The sequence below is a fragment of the Drosophila arizonae genome, chromosome 2 (assembly GCF_054131065.1).
Source record: "Drosophila arizonae isolate 15081-1271.41 chromosome 2, UAZ_ARI_1.0, whole genome shotgun sequence".
NCBI classification, from domain to species: domain Eukaryota; kingdom Metazoa; phylum Arthropoda; class Insecta; order Diptera; family Drosophilidae; genus Drosophila; species Drosophila arizonae.
In genome coordinates, this window is record NC_142922.1 from 1,574,811 (window position 1) to 1,592,664 (window position 17,854).

A 17,854-nucleotide genomic window follows, 5' to 3' on the forward strand; every position below is an offset into this window, starting at 1 on the left:
ATCTTTTTGCAACAATCAACCTAACGACATCATGATAAACACAGGCAACAGCGAAACCAAGAACAAGACAAACAACAACAACTACAACAACAACCAATTGACATTGAAAAGGTTGTGCCACAAGGGAAGTGACGAATTTGCTTTGCTTTGGTCTGTCTGTTGTTGAAACAGTCTCCGCTAATTTATACAGTCCCCAGGAACAATAACAAAAAATTTATAAACGAATGAGAAAAGAATCAACTGTTGGGTCAGCCTCAACCTGAGCCTGAGCCTGAGTCATGCTCCCAAGCAGAAATTATGAGAATATTCAATTTTTTACATATTTCAATAAAAATCTAAATTATTTTTAGCTACAACTTTTATACCCAGCTGAAATTTGGAAACTCAATTTTCGACTTGATTGATTGACAATCATTCAAAACTTGAGAGAGTCAACTTTCTAAGCCTTTTAAATTTTGCCACAAATAAGTAAAATAATAATGATTACAAAAATGCCAGTTTTTATTATGATTGATTGGCTAATGAATGGTTGATGATAAGGTAATTATTTATATATACACTTAGTATAAAATACCGTTTTTGATTGAAGAATTCATTAATATATAACTTATAAATCAATCGCTCTTCTTTATGCAAAGGTTATATATTTAATAGAAAAAATTCAAATTTATCTTAAGATTGACGATGATTGACAGATTGATAGTCTGAAACATGGAACTAATCATTATATTCAATGACTTGCTTAATACTACAAAGTACTGTCCTGATTGAAGGATTGATGTAGTTCAAAATGTAAAGTTATCTTTTCATAACTTGATTGATTAGCTGACTGATTGAAGATTACAGCAGAGTGCAAGACCTTAAAGCAGACAAGTTTTCAGTTGTCTCTTGTAAAGACCCTTAACTTAGTCTGAATCCCGTACAATTCGATTTAGTTCACCCATATATGAAAATGTTGAACCAATTTGTAGCGTTGGCAAACACCAAATCAAATTAGTTAATTAAGTTGACCTATTTCAGCATGGGAGATTTTATTTTTATGACAGATTTCATGTTGTGAAAGAGGAGCTAAAGCTGTTTGCCGTTTTTCCCGCTGACCACATGATGAAATTTAATTATAGACCAGCAACATGAAAGAAGAAAGGGGAATCGAACCACAAATGGACATTGAAGGCTATGCAAATTTGCGACTCTTTAACTTTTCGTTTAGCTTCTGTAGAAGAAGTACGCTTAGCCACAATAATATTCAACTGATGTCTATTTGTAATTCTCAGCTCGTATTTGCCATATGGCGCAGGTGGAGGAACCCAATTGCCATGAGAACTGGGCAACATTGGCCTAGTTAGGCTGAGGCATTCCACTTTTTCTTTAACATGCTATTGTCTTTGTTGTTGTTTACATAGATGGTGTATACAGTTAGCACACACACACACACACACACACAGAGAGAGAGAGAGAGACACGCACACGCGGCTCACTTGCCTAGTTGTCAGTCAGTTAAACAGTTGGCACATTCCCCAGCGAATCGCCCTCGGCTGCAGGAAATGCTACTTGTTAGGCAAAAGCCGCACATGCCGCAAAACACACAACATACATGACTGCGCACACACACACATACAGACAGACACACACAGACTCACATATATACTGTGCTGCTTACATGCTGATTTGATGTGGATAACTTGTAAGTTGTCTTGGATTTGTAAAAAGCGCCATGTTGCGGCTGCCTTTTTGAGCGAAAAGGTTGTATAGATACACATACTCATATATATGTACATATATGTATGTATATATAAATAATATATAGATAGACAGCATAAATTTCAATTTTAGATTATGTGTGCTTAATAAAATATTTGTGCTCATGTGCTGGAAACATGGCAATCCCGTGTAGCTTACTAGTTTATGTTTCCCTTTTTCATGTTCTTGATTTATGCATACATATATATACATCAACTACATTTGGCATCTTCCCAGGGGAAAAGCCAGCAGAGAAAAGCACAAAATCGTGTGGCCAGCTCACCTTGCGGCTGGCCTCTAAGCCATATAGACTGCCCCCCCAATTGGTCTAATTAACAAGTGCCAAAGCCAGAAAACTCTCTGAAAGTTTCTCTGGCATGTGTTGCTGTTGTTGTTGTTGTTGTTGTTGTTCACGTAAATCCCAATTAATTGTATTTAAACTTGGGCACTCGCTGACTCTGGCATTGGCCAGCCGAGCGCGCATCTTCACATTAAATTTGAAAGCTGAGCAAAATCGTGTTGCCTACTTTCAGGCGCCGGGAAAAAATAATCTATATAAAATATACATACATATGTATATTTCGGCATATTTCTGACTATCAAATCTTAAGCTTCTATGAGTATTAAAATTTTATAAAATTTACTTTGACTTTATATTAAGCAAAATTACATGAAGTCAAGCACACGAAGCAAGAGAGTGATTATTACATACGCATTCGACTCAATCTTGATATCAGCTCTATTCTATTCTCTATTCTACGACAAGAGTTAAATTAATTTTGTTGGCTGATTAGACTGATCAGAAATCGATATCTCTCTATTAACTACAATTTAAATAGTTACTGCTCAGACTAGAGCCGACAGAATGCGGATATTTGCTGCGATATTCAAAGTTGATTATTAAAGATAAAGAAGGATATACACGAATATACACGAATATACACGTAAAAAAAGAACATAGCATCCGTGATGGAAAGCGAGCAAAGAACGGCTGATTGATGATTGACTACCCAGAAATCAAAACTCCTTGTTCACTGCAATCATAGTTATGAATATGTAACCGATTGAACTATCATTGGCTAAAAGCCAATCAATATTATCAACATCGAATACTATTAACACATTGATTCAACCATGGCGAAAAACTATCAAATACATTGAACAACATCACCAAGCGAACTGTTCCAAATGTATCTGATATTGAGTTGAACCGTCCATCTAAGTACTACCACTGTAGCTCTGTTTACTTTACATACAATATATATTGGTCTGTTGGCCTTTGATCAATGCAAATTAACTATTAATTATGCATTCATACTTAGTGGTGAGGGATTAAACGAGAACCTCGAACCTTCGATAAATCTTCTGATATTCACAGTGTGAATAGTTTTATTACTAAAGTCCAAAGTAAGTGAAACTCATCTCTTATAGCTTCTATTAATTCCTAATCCATCTTTATAGAATGCTGCCCAAATTGAATTCAAAAATGTGCGCTGCCCCGTGCGATGAATGCAGCGATTTCCTACACTATACTATAATCATATATTTACAGTGAGAGCGAACGAGAGACATAGAGAATGACAGAGAGGGGGGAGAATGTGGGAAAGCACCTATCAGCAGATTATCCACAATTCAAAACGTAATGTTGACTTCAGTCGTAATGTTGAAATTCGATTGATTGGTAGAAACCAATCAGTATTATCTCTATCTACTGCTATTCAAATACTAATTGGGTCATATTAACCAGATCGTCAAGCGTATCTTATGGTTAAAAATTGATCTGTTATTATTTTAAAGATCCCAGTGGTTTGTAATAGTACCTAGTATGCTACTACTGTGGAGTATATAAGTGATATTCAGCTTTGATCAGCTCAACAAACGAGTCGAAATGCGGAAAGTTTTTGTGATTCTTGTGATAGTAAAACTGTGGCTAGATTTAATATTGATTACCAATGTGCGTACATCCATCATTCATCCTTCTTCAGAATTCGATAATCCACAGCTCTATTTTATAGAATGCTGCGCTACTTAAATTAACAAACGCGCGCTGTACCGTTTACAACGAAAGCTGGGTCAAACTAAACGTTTGTCGCTTGAAGGCAATAAATCGCAACAGGACAGTATTTAATTTTAATGCTACCATTTTATATCCAACGTATCAGATATCGATAAACGGTCAGCTTCTGAAGAAGGCTAACGGCTATAAGCCCTGGCTTTTTAATACATCTGTTGACTTTTGTCGATTTATCAGAAGACCGTATAATCCAATAATTATACTATACGCCAAAGCTATACGGGACTTCGTCAACTTCAATCACACCTGCCCCTATGTGGTGAGTCTGAGATCCATCACATATATTGAATACTTATATTAGCAAATTATTCATTTAAGGGCCACCAAATTGTCAGTGGACTTCATGTGCCGTACGAAAGTTTGGGATTGCCGTTTCCAACGGGAGAATATCTTCTAAAAATAGATTGGTTTTTCCATCACAAAATGCAATTTTCAACTGATTTGTACGCGGCGGTTGACGAAGGTATTATAAAATCAAAACGAAATAGTGTCAAAAGCTATCAATGAAATTGTATTTGATAAAAATTTTTAAAATATATTAGTTCAATTCAACTATATAATAGAATTTCTCATACAATGCAAAGCGAATAAATAAAGTTTACTATAGAATATTGAAAGCAGGTCTTTTGTTATTACAGTAAGCAAATACATACATATATGATTTTTCCACACAATGCGATTCAGCGTATCGTGCAGACTGGAATATACTAAACGAATTCACCTTACTTTTTGTCCACAGTAGTAAGTCAAAATAGTAAGCATTTTCGTCGGTAATGTAATTATAATCATATTCTTAATCATAAACTGAATCATCTTTAAACCTGTTTCTAAAATATTTAAATTTGTATCGTTTCCGCGACAGCAATTAAAAATTTATAGACCTATGAAAATGACATCACCTATTAAAATGACATCATATCACATTTGATCGTTGATGCTGTTTAAGCAGTCAGTTAATTATTGATGCAATGAGATACACTAGAGACAAAAGTGAAATCGGAACCATAGACCTCACTCGAGGAACGATCTCCAAAGAAGACGCAAAGGTGATGTCCACATATTTCTGGTATTCATACGATGTCATCTCCAGGTGGATGGAGAACGGCTTTACTTTACTGAATTATTAGTTCAAACATACACATCTCTCATAGGGCAATACAGAGGGTATATCAAGAAGTATTCCATAAAAACTAGAATATTATCATTAATTCCATTCAATAAATATATATGTTCTTGATGACGACGACTTGACTCTTAGCTAATTACGGCTGTTAGATATTACGCCTGGATTCTCGACAGTTTTCAGAGTATATATATATATATATATATATATATATATATATATTTATTTATATACATTTTTTTTTTTTTTTTTAGTTATGGGCCATTTTTACCATGTTGCAAGCACCGAAACTTAAAGCGTTCATATATAACTCAATGTAAAAGCGCTTGGCTGCCGCTCATCGTCAGCATTTGAAGCAGATTATACAAATTTATGCAACACTGTTGGCACTTTCATTCCATCATCCTCCTCCTCACCTGCCCGTCCCCTTGTCTGCTTGGGGCCTTGCCACCATTTTTGTTTGGCATTACACTGCTGACTGCTGTTTTTTACGAGAGCTGACGCAATGGCGGCTCCTACTACTGCCCCTACTCCTGCTCCTGCCCCTACTCCTGCTGCTACTCCTGTTGCTGTTGCTGTTGCGCATTTCCGGGCCCTCAAGCTTTGCGCTCAGTGCTGTTGGGCGCTGGGGAGTTAGTTAACAGTTGCTAGTGGCAATGGCACAAAGTCGACCAACCGACATGAAGAGCACCGACCGTCCGACTGCCCAGACAAGCATTTGATTTTCATTAAAAAAGTCGTCAATTTGACTTAACACGGTTACAAAATACCCCAAATGTATTTATAAATCTGGGAACTGATATTTCTCAATATCAACTTAGTCAAAACTTATGTAAAATCCATTAAAATAAAATAGGCAAGAGTATGAGAATTTATTTGTTGAACAATTTCTCTTGTAGTGGGACTATCTTCATGAAACTTTAAGAACGGGATCATAATATGTACATATATATTCCGAAGAAATAAAAAATCTGTGCATTCATCAAATGTATAAAAACCGAAAATCTAAAGTCTCTAGGTCTAATGTTCACTTCTGTCGTAATGCTGAAATTCCATTCCAATTGATTGAATCATTGGTTGAAACCAATCATTCTTATCTATATCTACTGCTATTAAAATACTAATTGGGTCATATTAACCAGATCAACAAGCGTATCGAACGGGTAAAGATCGATCTGGTATTACATTAAAGAGGCTAGAGGCGTGATCGTCACCATAAAGTTTGTAATAGCACGTAGTATTCAAAGCTGAATATCACTTATATTCAGCTTTGATCAGCTGAACGAATGAGTCGAAATGCGGAAAGTTTTTATGATTCTTGTGATAGCCAAACTATGGTTAGTTTTAATATCGAATCCCAATGTGAGTACATCCATCATTCATCCTACTACAGAATTCGATAATCCACAGCTCTATTTTACAGAATGCTGCGCTACTTAAATTTACAAACGCGCGCTGCCGAACTCACAACGAAAGCTGGGTCAAAGTAAACCTTTGTCGGTTGAAGGCAATAAGTCGCAACAGGACAGAATTTAATTTTAATGGTACCATCTTATACCCAGCGTATCAAATATCGCTGAACGCTCAGCTTATGAAAAAGGCCAATGGCTATAAGCCCTGGCTTTATAATGTATCCGCTGACATTTGCCGGTTCCTCAAAAAACCGTATCATCCAGTAATTAACCTATTCGTAAAAGCTATACGGAACTACACAAACTTCAATCACACATGCCCCTATGTGGTGAGTCTAAGATCCAAATTTATGTGAATACGTATCTTAGCAAATTATTCATTTAAGGGTCCCCTAATTGCTAGCGGACTTCACGTGCCGTATGAAACGTTAGGAATACCGTTTCCAACTGGAGAATATCTTGTCAAACTAGATTGGTTTTATCACCTCCGAAAACAATTGTCAACAGATTTTTACTTTTCGATTGACGAAGGTATTCTGAGTACAAAGAGAAGTATTATTAAAAGGTAATCCCAAACAACCGATTTGAAAAAAAAAAATCAAATAATAAAAAAGCTGCAATTGAATACGTTATTTATTAATTTATTTTTTTTATTAAGTAAGGACAAATAAATTGAGCAGATGATCCGTCGAGAATACAGACAAAACAACAATCTCTAAGCACTGTTACATTTTTTTTTTCAAGAATGATTTGGATTACTGTTCATATATTCTGTTTCGATATGTTTCATTGAAAATATTTTTAATTGCTTTCATTATATCTGCATTGATTGTAATTTATATATTTTCATATTTGTATATTTTAACGAAGACCTGAGTCAAACTCAATTAAATACACTTAATATGGTTATTGTACCATATACATAGAAACCTAAACATCGAACTATTAAGCATTGAACACAAATTGCTCTGGAAATAACTAATTGCCACATCCAATCAACACAAAGAGAAAAACAGGAGAAAACAAGTAAGAAGGCTACAGTCGAAACTGCTCGACTAGGACATACCCTGAACCCTCCAAGCTGAGACACACACACACACACACACACACACACATACATATAGGGGTGGGGGTAAATTTTAACAAAACCGAAATTGTATAAAATGCATATAAGTATACATTTAAAATTTGGAGACTCTAGCTTTAAAGATGTAGGAGATATATTATAATTTTATAGCTGATTTTCGATTAGGTTTTTTATCGATAAAAAAATATCGTGATGAGTTATCGGTTTTTGGTGATAAACTCGATATCCGCGCTGTATATACGGACATTTTAAAAAATACGATAAATTCAAACTTATATTTCAAGGATGCTAGGGAAATAAAGTATACAAATCTACGCTGCACCGCTCATAATAAAACATACATTACGATTGACGTTTGTCGATTGAAGGCAATAAGTCGTAATAAGACAGTTCTTAATGTAAGTCTTACATTTTTGTATCCAGCAAATATGATTGAGAGAAACTTTCAACTTCTAAAAAGGGCAAATGGCTGTAGGCCCTGGCTTTACAATACTTCTGTGGACTGGTGTCGGTTTGTCAAAGAGCTTGGAATACCTTATCCAACTAAGGAATACCTTGGCAAAGTAGACGTGTTCTTTTATCACAAAAAGCAATTTGAAAATACCCTGCAAAGGGCTTCTCTTTTTTAGCCCAAGCTCTGCTGACGGTGCAGGTAGAGCGGTTACTGCGTCTGGTTTGCAATTTGTACAATGGTCACTAAAGCCTTTAAGTCCAAATCAGTCTAGAAATGAACGAAGGCATTACTGCTACTTTTTACATAATAGGAACAACTAGTCAAGGCTCTTGGGAAAACAAAGGATAGGGTAAGAAGTTTGCCGAATGCAAAATAACATATAGCATATATGTACACTTGCCAAAGTGCAAGTATCTCAGATATCTTTCTATTACTTGAAAGGAGTCTTACCGAAAAAAATGAGGCATTGGTGAAAGTGGAATTTAAAAAATGCATTTCAGTATTTTCAAAAGATCATTTCGTTAACTTTTGATGACTTTTTCACCCCTCTTCTTTCTCCCTCTCCCTCTCTCTGCCTCTCACTCTCTCTGCCTCTTACTCTCTCGTTATATCAACAAGTAAGAAGGCTCCAGTCGGGACTGCTCGACTAGGAGATACCCTGAACACTCCAAGCTGATATTCTAACAATTCTGCACTTCTTTTATGCACACATACATATACATGCAACCGCTAACTGCGGAGTAAGCAGCGACTGCGCTTCGGCAGCGCTGCAGTGGGGGCAATATTATGAGAATTTATTTGTCAAATAATTTCTTTTGTAGACATACGATCTTAATGAAACTTTCAGAGTGTAATCATATGGTGAATATGTATGTACATTCCAAAGCACAAGTCTCTAGTACTTGAAATGCGTTTTTTACAAATTGGGGGAGAAGGGGGCGTGGTATCCAAAATCTGTAAATTACAAAATCTTCGTATCGCCTAACTTTATATACAACGCAAATTTGAAGACTCCAGGTCTAAAAGTGTTCAAATTAGGCTAAAAAACAAAATAAATTTTTCGATTATTCTCGATAAAAAAGTTATCGGATGATTTATCGAAAAAATAAAGCTAACTCGTACTGCGTATGGTACACACGAGTATGCATGCCAATTTCAGCTCTCTAGCTCTTATAACTTCTGAGATCGACGCACTCATACGGACGGACGGACGGACAGGGCTATATCGACTCAGCCCGTCGCGCTGATCAAGAATATATATACTTTGTGGGGTCTGCCACGCCTCTTTCTGCCCGTTACATACTTTTTCACAAAACCATTATGCCCTGATTTTCCATTTTCAATGGGTTCAGGGTATAAAAACAAATGGCATGTAATGTCAGTATATAGTGAGATAGATAGATAACCATAAATAACAATTTAAAATGTGTAAGTGTATTAAAATGGCATTACCTGTGAACAATTTTGAAAGTTATTTTTATTAGCAGCAATACCGTCAAGCGAGCAAGTCGAAATGCGGAAAGTTCTCATTATATTGGGGATACTCGAAGTGTGGCTAGTTTTATTATTAAGTCCCAATGTGAGTACATCATTTATCATAATTTCGATATTCAATATTCCCCAAGTCTATTTTATAGAATGCTGCGCTACTTAAATTTACAAATGCGCGCTGTACCGTTCACAACGAAAGCTGGATCAAAGTAAACGTTTGTCGGTTGAAGGCAATAAGTCGTTACAGGACAGTATTAAATTTGAATGTTACCGTTTTATACCCAACGTATCAAATATCGATAAACGCTCAGCTTCTGAAGAAGGCCAATGGCTATAAGCCCTGGCTTTATAATGTATCCGCTGACATTTGCCGGTTCCTCAAAAAACCGTATCATCCAGTAATTATACTAGTCGTAAAAGCTATACGGAACTACACAAACTTCAATCACACCTGCCCCTATGTGGTGAGTCCGAGATCCAAATATACTTGCATACTCATAAAATTCTACAAATTATTCATTCAAGGACCACCAAATTATTAACAAACTTCATGTACCGTATGATAGGTTGGGAATGCCGTTACCAACTGGAGAATATCTTGTCAAAATAGATTGGTTTTTTTACCTCCGAAAACAAGTGTCAACAGATTTTTACTTCTCGGTCGACGAAGGTATTCTGAATACAACTAGATAATGAAGTAAGGACAAATAAATTGAAATAAATTGAGCAGATTATCCGAAGAGAATATCGACTAGACAACAATCTTTAAGCACTGTTACATGTAATTTCAAGAATTATTTATTCATTTGGATTATACAGTTTAGATATTCTGTTTCGATACGCTTCATTAAGAATATTTTTTAATAGCTGTCATTACATCTGTATTGTTTATAGTTTATATGTGTACACATGTATATATGTATAAGACGACCTGAGTGAAAGTCATTTAAATACAATTAATACAGTTATTGAACCGTATATAAACATAAACATCGAACTATTGAGCAGTGAACACAAATTCTTCTGGAATAACTAATTGCCACACTGATTCATCCAATTAACGCAATCGTAGCACCGGTGCAAACTCTAAAGGAAGCAAAATGATATCAGCTTTTCAAAACCACAGTTGATATCGCACAGGATCTCCGGAAATGTAATAATCCAGCAGTAGCAATAAATTAAAATATTTCAGAAATATTCCACCTTCCAACAAAGACGTCTCTATGTTGTATGTCTGAAGATTGATGAAGAAGAATGAACAAACTGATGAAAGTGCAGAACAGTAGTGAAAGAGATGGAAAAAAGAAGAAAATGAATCATAAAATTATTATACACATCTCAATTTCAATGTTGATTACTGTTCTGCTAACATGCATGAATGCATACACTGAATATTGAAAATAATAGACTATATTCCAAAAAAAATATATGGCAGCAGTTGTTTAAATATGTCCCCATATTCAAAGCTAAATAGTTAAACGAGAAACTCGAAATGCGGAAGACTTTGATAATTCTTGTGCTGTTCAAAGTATGGCTAGTATTAATTTTAAAGTCTAATGTGAATACTACATACTTTCTAATAAATAATACGATAAATCCAAATTTATATTTCAAGGAAAATAAAGTATACAAATCTACGCTGCACCGCTCATAATAAAACATGGATTACGATTAACGTTTGTCGATTGAAGGCAATAAGTCGTAATAAGACAGTTCTTAATTTAAATCTCACACTTTTGAGGTAACGGGTTCAACTTCTAAAAAAAAGGCAATTGGCTTTACAATACTTCTGTGTTGTCAAAAAAAACCCTTTTGATCCAATTGCTTTAGCGGTTATGCAAAAATTACGGTAAGATAGAAACTTCTTTCATCTGTGTCCATATGTGGTAAGCTTGACGTTCAAATATATATATAATATTATAAAACCTATTAGGGATACCAAATTATTGACAAATTTGAAGCGGATTCTAAGCTTGAAATACCTTATCCTTAGTCAAAATCGACATGTTTTACCATAAAAAAAAAAAACATTTATTAATAGAAGCATACTTTAAAATCGACGAATGTATTCTAAAATCAAGATAAAATGTGAAATATTAATGAATTTTATGAAGTTGTACTCTCACAACATGAATTCATAAATAAAAGTGTAAAGCAGTAATAAGTAGGAGTTCTTCTCTAACAAACTCTGCTGACGGTGCAGGTAGAGCAGTTACTGTGTTTGGTTTACGATTTGTACTATGAGTTGGAAGCAACTGATGACCCTTTCAAGGTCATTAAAGTCTTGAAGTCCCAATCAGTCGCAGAAATGAACCAACAACAACGAGGAAAACGTCAAAGCTGATTTTCTCACTAAATTTCAATTTGTTTTTCGTTTTTGTTGCTCAACAAAAATTTGCATTTATATTTGAGACTTGAGACTGCGATTAATTAAGTGTAAAATGCATTCATTTTATGTCGGACAACGAGCTATTTACTCTAATTGCATTTATTTTGCCACTGGGACCAAAGTTTTTGCTACGTGGGCACACATGTCGTATACGTAACACGACAAACACACCCCAGAGAAGTGAACTTGAAAGGCGGAGACGGAGTACTTTTGCTCCTGTTGGAGCTCTTATTGCCAAAATGGGCTTATGTATTATAAATAGGCATACGTAAATCGTGATTGACTAACAGATACTCAGTAAAAACAGAAGTCAGAGTTGTATTTAAATCTTTAGTCAGCATATTAAGTAAATATATGCCAACCGAGTTATGATCGCCTAACAGATACTCTGCAACTATTGGCTAAATGCAAATGCGTTACATAAAGTTTCATATCAATTGTGATAAACCAACATATACCCTGTAGTAAAATACAATTATGGGATCAACCAGAATATATATATATATATATATATACCTCTATGAAAAGTAAACTGCACACAACATCGAATGAAAAATTAATTGAGGCAAAGTAAAATTGTTACCGGCCAGATACCCTATAGCAGGTATTTCAGCAATTTAAGATGAACTCAGAATATTTGTAGTGCTTGGAGACAATATCTGAATACAAAATCACCTTAGGGGGCAGCAGTTGATTGTGAACTTTTCTTATGAAGACTATGTTGCACTTCCTTCTTGAAGAGCTTCTTTGGCTCTCTACAGATATGTTGCCTTTAATAATACAAGAATTATACAATTTTCTATCTTATCATTTAATGTAGGTTCGACGTATATCCCATGCATAGATTTAGATAGATTTATATTCAAGCTGATTAAGATTGTATTAAGTAAATAAAATAAATTTATGATACTCTATTTTTCAAATTTCTTTCTATAGGGTATATGAGTAACCGAATGCGCAGTAAGCCATGCCAACTTGAGTGGCTGTAACCGCCTTGTGATAGCGTCCAGGGAATACGCCGGAAATAAAAGAGAAAGAGCTAGACAAAAAAAAAGGACAAAGAGGGAGGGAGAAAGATAGCGAAGAAGAAAACGATAGTAAATGGGAAATGGGAATGGGAATTAAATGCAAAGCAAACGAGACAAAGAAAAGCAACTGAAGCAATGTGGATGCCACTTGACACTGTCAAACATGGAAAACTATTTGCACAATGGAAATGACAGCGATTTCAGCTGCGGCACAGCAAACGGCAGCTTAACGACCATTATGAGCGTCACACAAAATGGCGCCGGCAGCGTTGCCACTTCATTTTTTCTCCATTTTTTCAGTTTACTGTTAAAGCTGTCCCCCGGCGCTTGGCACATCTAATTGTCTGCTCCGGCTTGTGGCTTATTATGAAATAATGTAGAACCACAAAAATATTCCACAGAGAGTGACAGAGTGAGAGAGACTGACATTGGAGCGGGGGCCAGGGGGAAATCCACATAGCTGTTGACGCGCAGCAGACAGTTTTTAATAGACACCGCCCCATGGCGCCGCAACGGAAACAAGGAAACAATTTATGCAAAGCTGCAAATCAGCGAAAAGATGAAAAGAAAGACAAACGAGAGGATAAACAAGCACATAAAGACATAGAGCAGGAGAGTTATTTTGCTGTATATTATATGTGCATACAGCCAAAGTTAAACTTTCATTATGTGCAGCTCATTTTGTATAATATATATACGAAAATCGAGTCATTTGCTGTGAATACTAAAGTCAGACTTTTGTGAACTTAAAAAATTAATAAAATTGCTAAAAAGTTTATTTATGTATTATGTATTTACCTAATGAAGAAACTTTCATTCGGTGTATGGTATACCGTCGTTTTTCATTTAAGCTGGGGGTTTCTAGCTCGATATACTAAAAACGTGATTGAAATGGAAGAGAACAACTTTTGCCTAAAGTCAAGCAAAACTAAGCTCAACATAAAAATTTAAGTACAAGACAGGAAAACTTTTGAGCTACAAAATATTCAGAGCCTAAAGTCCCATCAAATATTTTTGGCCAAAGGGATTTCAATCTCAAGGGAGTACTCGACTAGAGCACTACCAGAACCCTACACAGAGGTACCCACCTCGTTCTGCTTGTTACATACAGTTTCATTTTCGATGACCTAGTTAGGACCTATTAAAGCTCACTACTTAGCACACATTGCAGCTTAACAAAAACTGGTTGACTAACTTTATATTTATGTGATTCAAGAAAAATATATTTGCCTAACGAACTAATTTTACAGATTAATTTAGATTTTTCACTTTGGCTCTAACAAAGACATCGCACGCAGCGGGTCCGCATATGTCTGTGTATGTGCTGGGTTATAGGGGAGGGTGTGTATATGTGTGTGTGGGTAGAATTATATGGTTATGTGGCACGCAGCATGACAGGATTGCCACAGCTGGGGGCACACACATATTTGGTAGGCAGGCTCATGTAGGTAAATCGACTCAACTCAATGTCCTAAATGTGTGTGTGTGTGTGCGTATCCGTGTGTGAGTGTGCGTGTGTCATGTGTTGTTCACACTAACGAAAGCCATTTGCAAGCAATATGAGCAGGTGCCAGGCGCTGAAAAAAAAACAACAAGATTAATGCCAGCTCCGGTTCCGGCCGTCCCAACTTCAGTTGCAACCTCAATTTCAATGCCACGCCCACCAGCTCAGCCTACTTCTGTTTTGAGCAATTTTTGCGTATAAACTTGCTCTGGCAGTTGCCAACTGACGCAGCAATTAAAAGCGCAAATTATTTCGACCTTAATCGATTCACAGCGCTGTCTCTCACGCATTCAACACGATTTCCCAAAAAGGCGAAGCAAGAATTCCATGTTGTCCATACGAAGACAGACTCACACTCACACATAGACGCACGCATGGAGAAAAACTCCGACGGGAATTGGCGCTGCGTGACATGTATCCAAAACTCCATTCGACGGTCGCTGCGATGAGCTTTAGCAACGGGCACGTAGGCTGCCAATCAACTGTTATTAGGTTGGGATATTGCCATCAATCTCAAGAGTGGTTCATGATAGTGGTTCAGCCAAGGTTCGCTCGATATACCAAACATGAATAGATGTGGATAAATATACAGACGTTGGCTTATCTTATGCTAGAATACAAATTATTATATCGACAGCTCTTAAGGGCTAATTAATAAGTCAGTAAACAAGAGGTTCATGGACAAGTTCCATAGAAAATGGTCATGCAGGTGCTTCACCTACTAGGTCTCTCAAAGTTACATAAATTATCTTTCAATATCTAAACTTATCTATGCATAGCTTATCGAACCATTAAGTATCAAAGCGGATGAACTGGTTCGATCAACGTATAAAGATAGATAGATTTTGATAAAAATATTTGAAATGTTCTTAGAATAAAATGAAATAAATATTTAGATATAATAATCAACACTTAATTGATTTGTTAATTTTTTTAAATATTGTGTAGAACTACTTCACCTCAAAAATTATGTATCAAAGTGTTGAACATATTGTATGGCACTTAGATAATTTCGTGTGAAAATGAAAACGAGTTCGTGTTATAAATATATCATATATATAAATATATATAAATTACTCACTCAGTCACATTGTTTTCGAAGATTAACTCGCCGCGAACCCCATGATAGTGGCGTCCACTGATCGCAGTTTCATCCTCGGACCAATAGGGTACGATAACGGTACCTCGAGCACCAGAATACCGCATTACGGGCAGAACATATGCGCCAACAGACTCGTTAACCTCATGTAATGCATCGCCGAATGCGAAAATTCCCGCATGATCATCATCCAGTATCATAATGGTGGCTGTATGTGGCACATAGAGGCTAACATTTTCAGAGGGATTGAAGAGCCGTATATAGAAGCATTCGTCCTCCTCGAAAATATCATCATCGATAATTTCGATCTTAAAACGCTGCTCATCGACGCCCGGGGGAAAATTGAGTATACCACTTTTGCCAACATAATCAGAGCCGGCGGAGGCGGTGCCATCGTAGGTCTCAAAATAAACATGCGAATAGCCGGAGATATCACCACGTCGCACTACACGCACCTCGAATTCACCACAATTCTCCATGACCGTATAATGACCGGGCTCAAAGTAGATGCGGGTGGGTACGTCATCATCATCGTCGTTATATGTTTGAATCTGGGCCTTCACGCTGGACAGATCTTCGTGGGCACGCTCTTGAATCTTACGCATCAGATTGCCGCTGCCGATGAGCTTGCGCGTGGCCTGGACGCGATAAAAGGCGCGCGACTTGTTACCCCGGTTTATCATTTGCTCCTGTGCCATCATTTCTAGATGCTCCAGATCAGCATCTGGGTACTTCTGCCGCAGCTCCGACAGCAGTTGTATATACTCCATTCTGGCCTCATCGTAGGCATGCGCGCTCTTACTCATTTGCAAAAACTGTTTGCTTGTTTGTTTCGGGTCATCTGCGCCCATCTCAACGGAATCGTGCTCACCGGCCACAACGGTGCCACGTTGGTTCATCCGGTAGTTCTTATCCATGTACTTGTAGAGGAGCAGTCGTCGTTCCGCTATATATGCCCACAGCACGGTGGCCGGGAACATGAGCAGGGTGACCACGCCCTCCCACACTTCAATGATGCCCGGCGAGATGAGCGAAAGAATCGCCCATAGCCAGATGTAGGCAAAGATGGATAGTACGGCGGTCACAATGAACACCCGGAGATGCTTTATCCGCCGCTTCTCGCCCTTCGGTATTAACACCATGCAGAGAGCAATGATGACAAACAGATTGTATGCTGCGGAGCCAACAATTGTGCCCGGCCCCAGATCTCCGCTCTCAAAGTTTTTCGCATAGATCTCAATCACGGAGAGTAGAATTTCGGGTGCACTCGATCCAAGCGCCATGAGCGTTAAATTTGCGACAGTCTCATTCCAGATGCGTACACGCATTGTCTGCTTCTCACCCTTGGGACCACGGACGACCACATCTCGTTCAATTGAGGTGATAGCCTCTATTGATGCCATAAAACGATCCGATATAATCGAGACGCCCACAAACAAATAGACCATTAACATAAAATAGACGAAGCCGCGGATGGCACGGTCGCCAATTGAGATTTTACGCTGAGGCATCCACAGTGGCAGCACGAGACCTTCCGAACAGGTGCCCAGCTCCTCCACCTCAACATCGGCTTTTACTGTCGTTATCTCTTCTTTAGTCGGATCGACCTGACGGACGACACGTTTGAGGCTTTCAGCACTGCTGGTTTCATTCAGAGTCGAGTAGGATGCTGAGTCATCCACAGCTTGGCCAGTGGTTAGGGCAAACGTGTGTGCCTTCACATAGAGCAGGAGTAATAGGACAGCGAAGGTGGCAACTGATCTAACGGTTCTTCTTAATAGCTGCATTTTTTGTTTCTTTTTTTTTTTTGGTTTTTAATGCTTTTTGGAAGTGCTTAGTGTGTATTGTCTTTCACTGTTACTGGAAGCGTCCTTTTCTACTTTTTTTGTGCACTTAGTGAAAAATGTGTTGTGGCTTATAATGATCGGATCGTCCTGCGAAACGGCATCATCGCAAACGCAGTTTTAAGAAGATGTGGCAGCTCTGGCGCACAACTTACGTTGCTCCTGTTGATTCCTGGAAACACAAAACAAATTTGCTCATTAATGAATGTGCTTGGAAAAATACCAGCTATATTTGCTGTCAACATCATCTGTTGCTAAATAATATTTTTCCTTTGAATAAGCCGATTTGGCATTATTTAACTTTTCCAGATGGGCGAAAAAGTCATTGCCAGAGTTTTTCGCTTTGTATTTTTCTTTCCCGCCCCTTTCAGCTCTTTTGTATATTTACACGGAACAGAAACTAAACACAAAAAAAAAAAAAAAAAAGAATTGCGATATAAACTGAGAGCAACTGAAACTAAACATAGAACATAAACAAAATGCAGTACAAAGGGTAAACATACAAAACGGGCAGAAAGGTAAAGTACGACCATAATATACCCTAAGAAGTCTATGCTTAAGCTTACAAAAGTTAAATTAAGTTAGTCATTAGTCATTAGTAATTAGTCA

General features: G+C 37.2%; 3 protein-coding genes across 12 annotated transcripts in view; 2 read left to right on the plus strand and 1 right to left on the minus strand.

Moving 5' to 3' along the window:
• Calx (sodium/calcium exchanger 3) overlaps positions 1-17,854 on the minus strand; it is a 60,581-nt gene that overhangs the window by 25,213 nt on the left and 17,514 nt on the right. For all 9 annotated transcript variants that reach the window (XM_018000027.2, XM_089476544.1, XM_089476545.1 and 6 more), the window contains one exon: positions 15,384-17,417. In XM_018000027.2, coding sequence (XP_017855516.1) covers positions 15,384-17,188 — 1,805 coding nt within the window. In that variant the 5' untranslated portion in view covers positions 17,189-17,417. The remainder of the gene's footprint in view (positions 1-15,383; positions 17,418-17,854) is intronic.
• Positions 2,528-4,410, plus strand: LOC108608589 (uncharacterized). Its single transcript, XM_089476562.1, has 4 exons — positions 2,528-3,147; positions 3,202-3,694; positions 3,756-4,073; positions 4,133-4,410. Exons 2-4 carry the CDS (start codon positions 3,629-3,631, stop codon positions 4,319-4,321), a joined length of 573 nt encoding a protein of 190 aa, XP_089332688.1. The 5' UTR covers positions 2,528-3,147; positions 3,202-3,628; the 3' UTR covers positions 4,322-4,410.
• LOC149270172 (uncharacterized) lies at positions 4,782-7,335 on the plus strand. Of its 2 annotated transcripts, XM_089476563.1 has the most exons (4): positions 4,782-4,860; positions 6,080-6,299; positions 6,361-6,678; positions 6,736-7,335. In XM_089476563.1, exons 2-4 carry the CDS (start codon positions 6,234-6,236, stop codon positions 6,916-6,918), a joined length of 567 nt encoding a protein of 188 aa, XP_089332689.1. In that variant the 5' UTR covers positions 4,782-4,860; positions 6,080-6,233; the 3' UTR covers positions 6,919-7,335. The 2 variants fall into 2 exon arrangements, with proteins under 2 accessions (XP_089332689.1, XP_089332690.1); XM_089476564.1 differs by lacking the exon at positions 4,782-4,860 and having other exon boundaries at positions 5,165-6,299.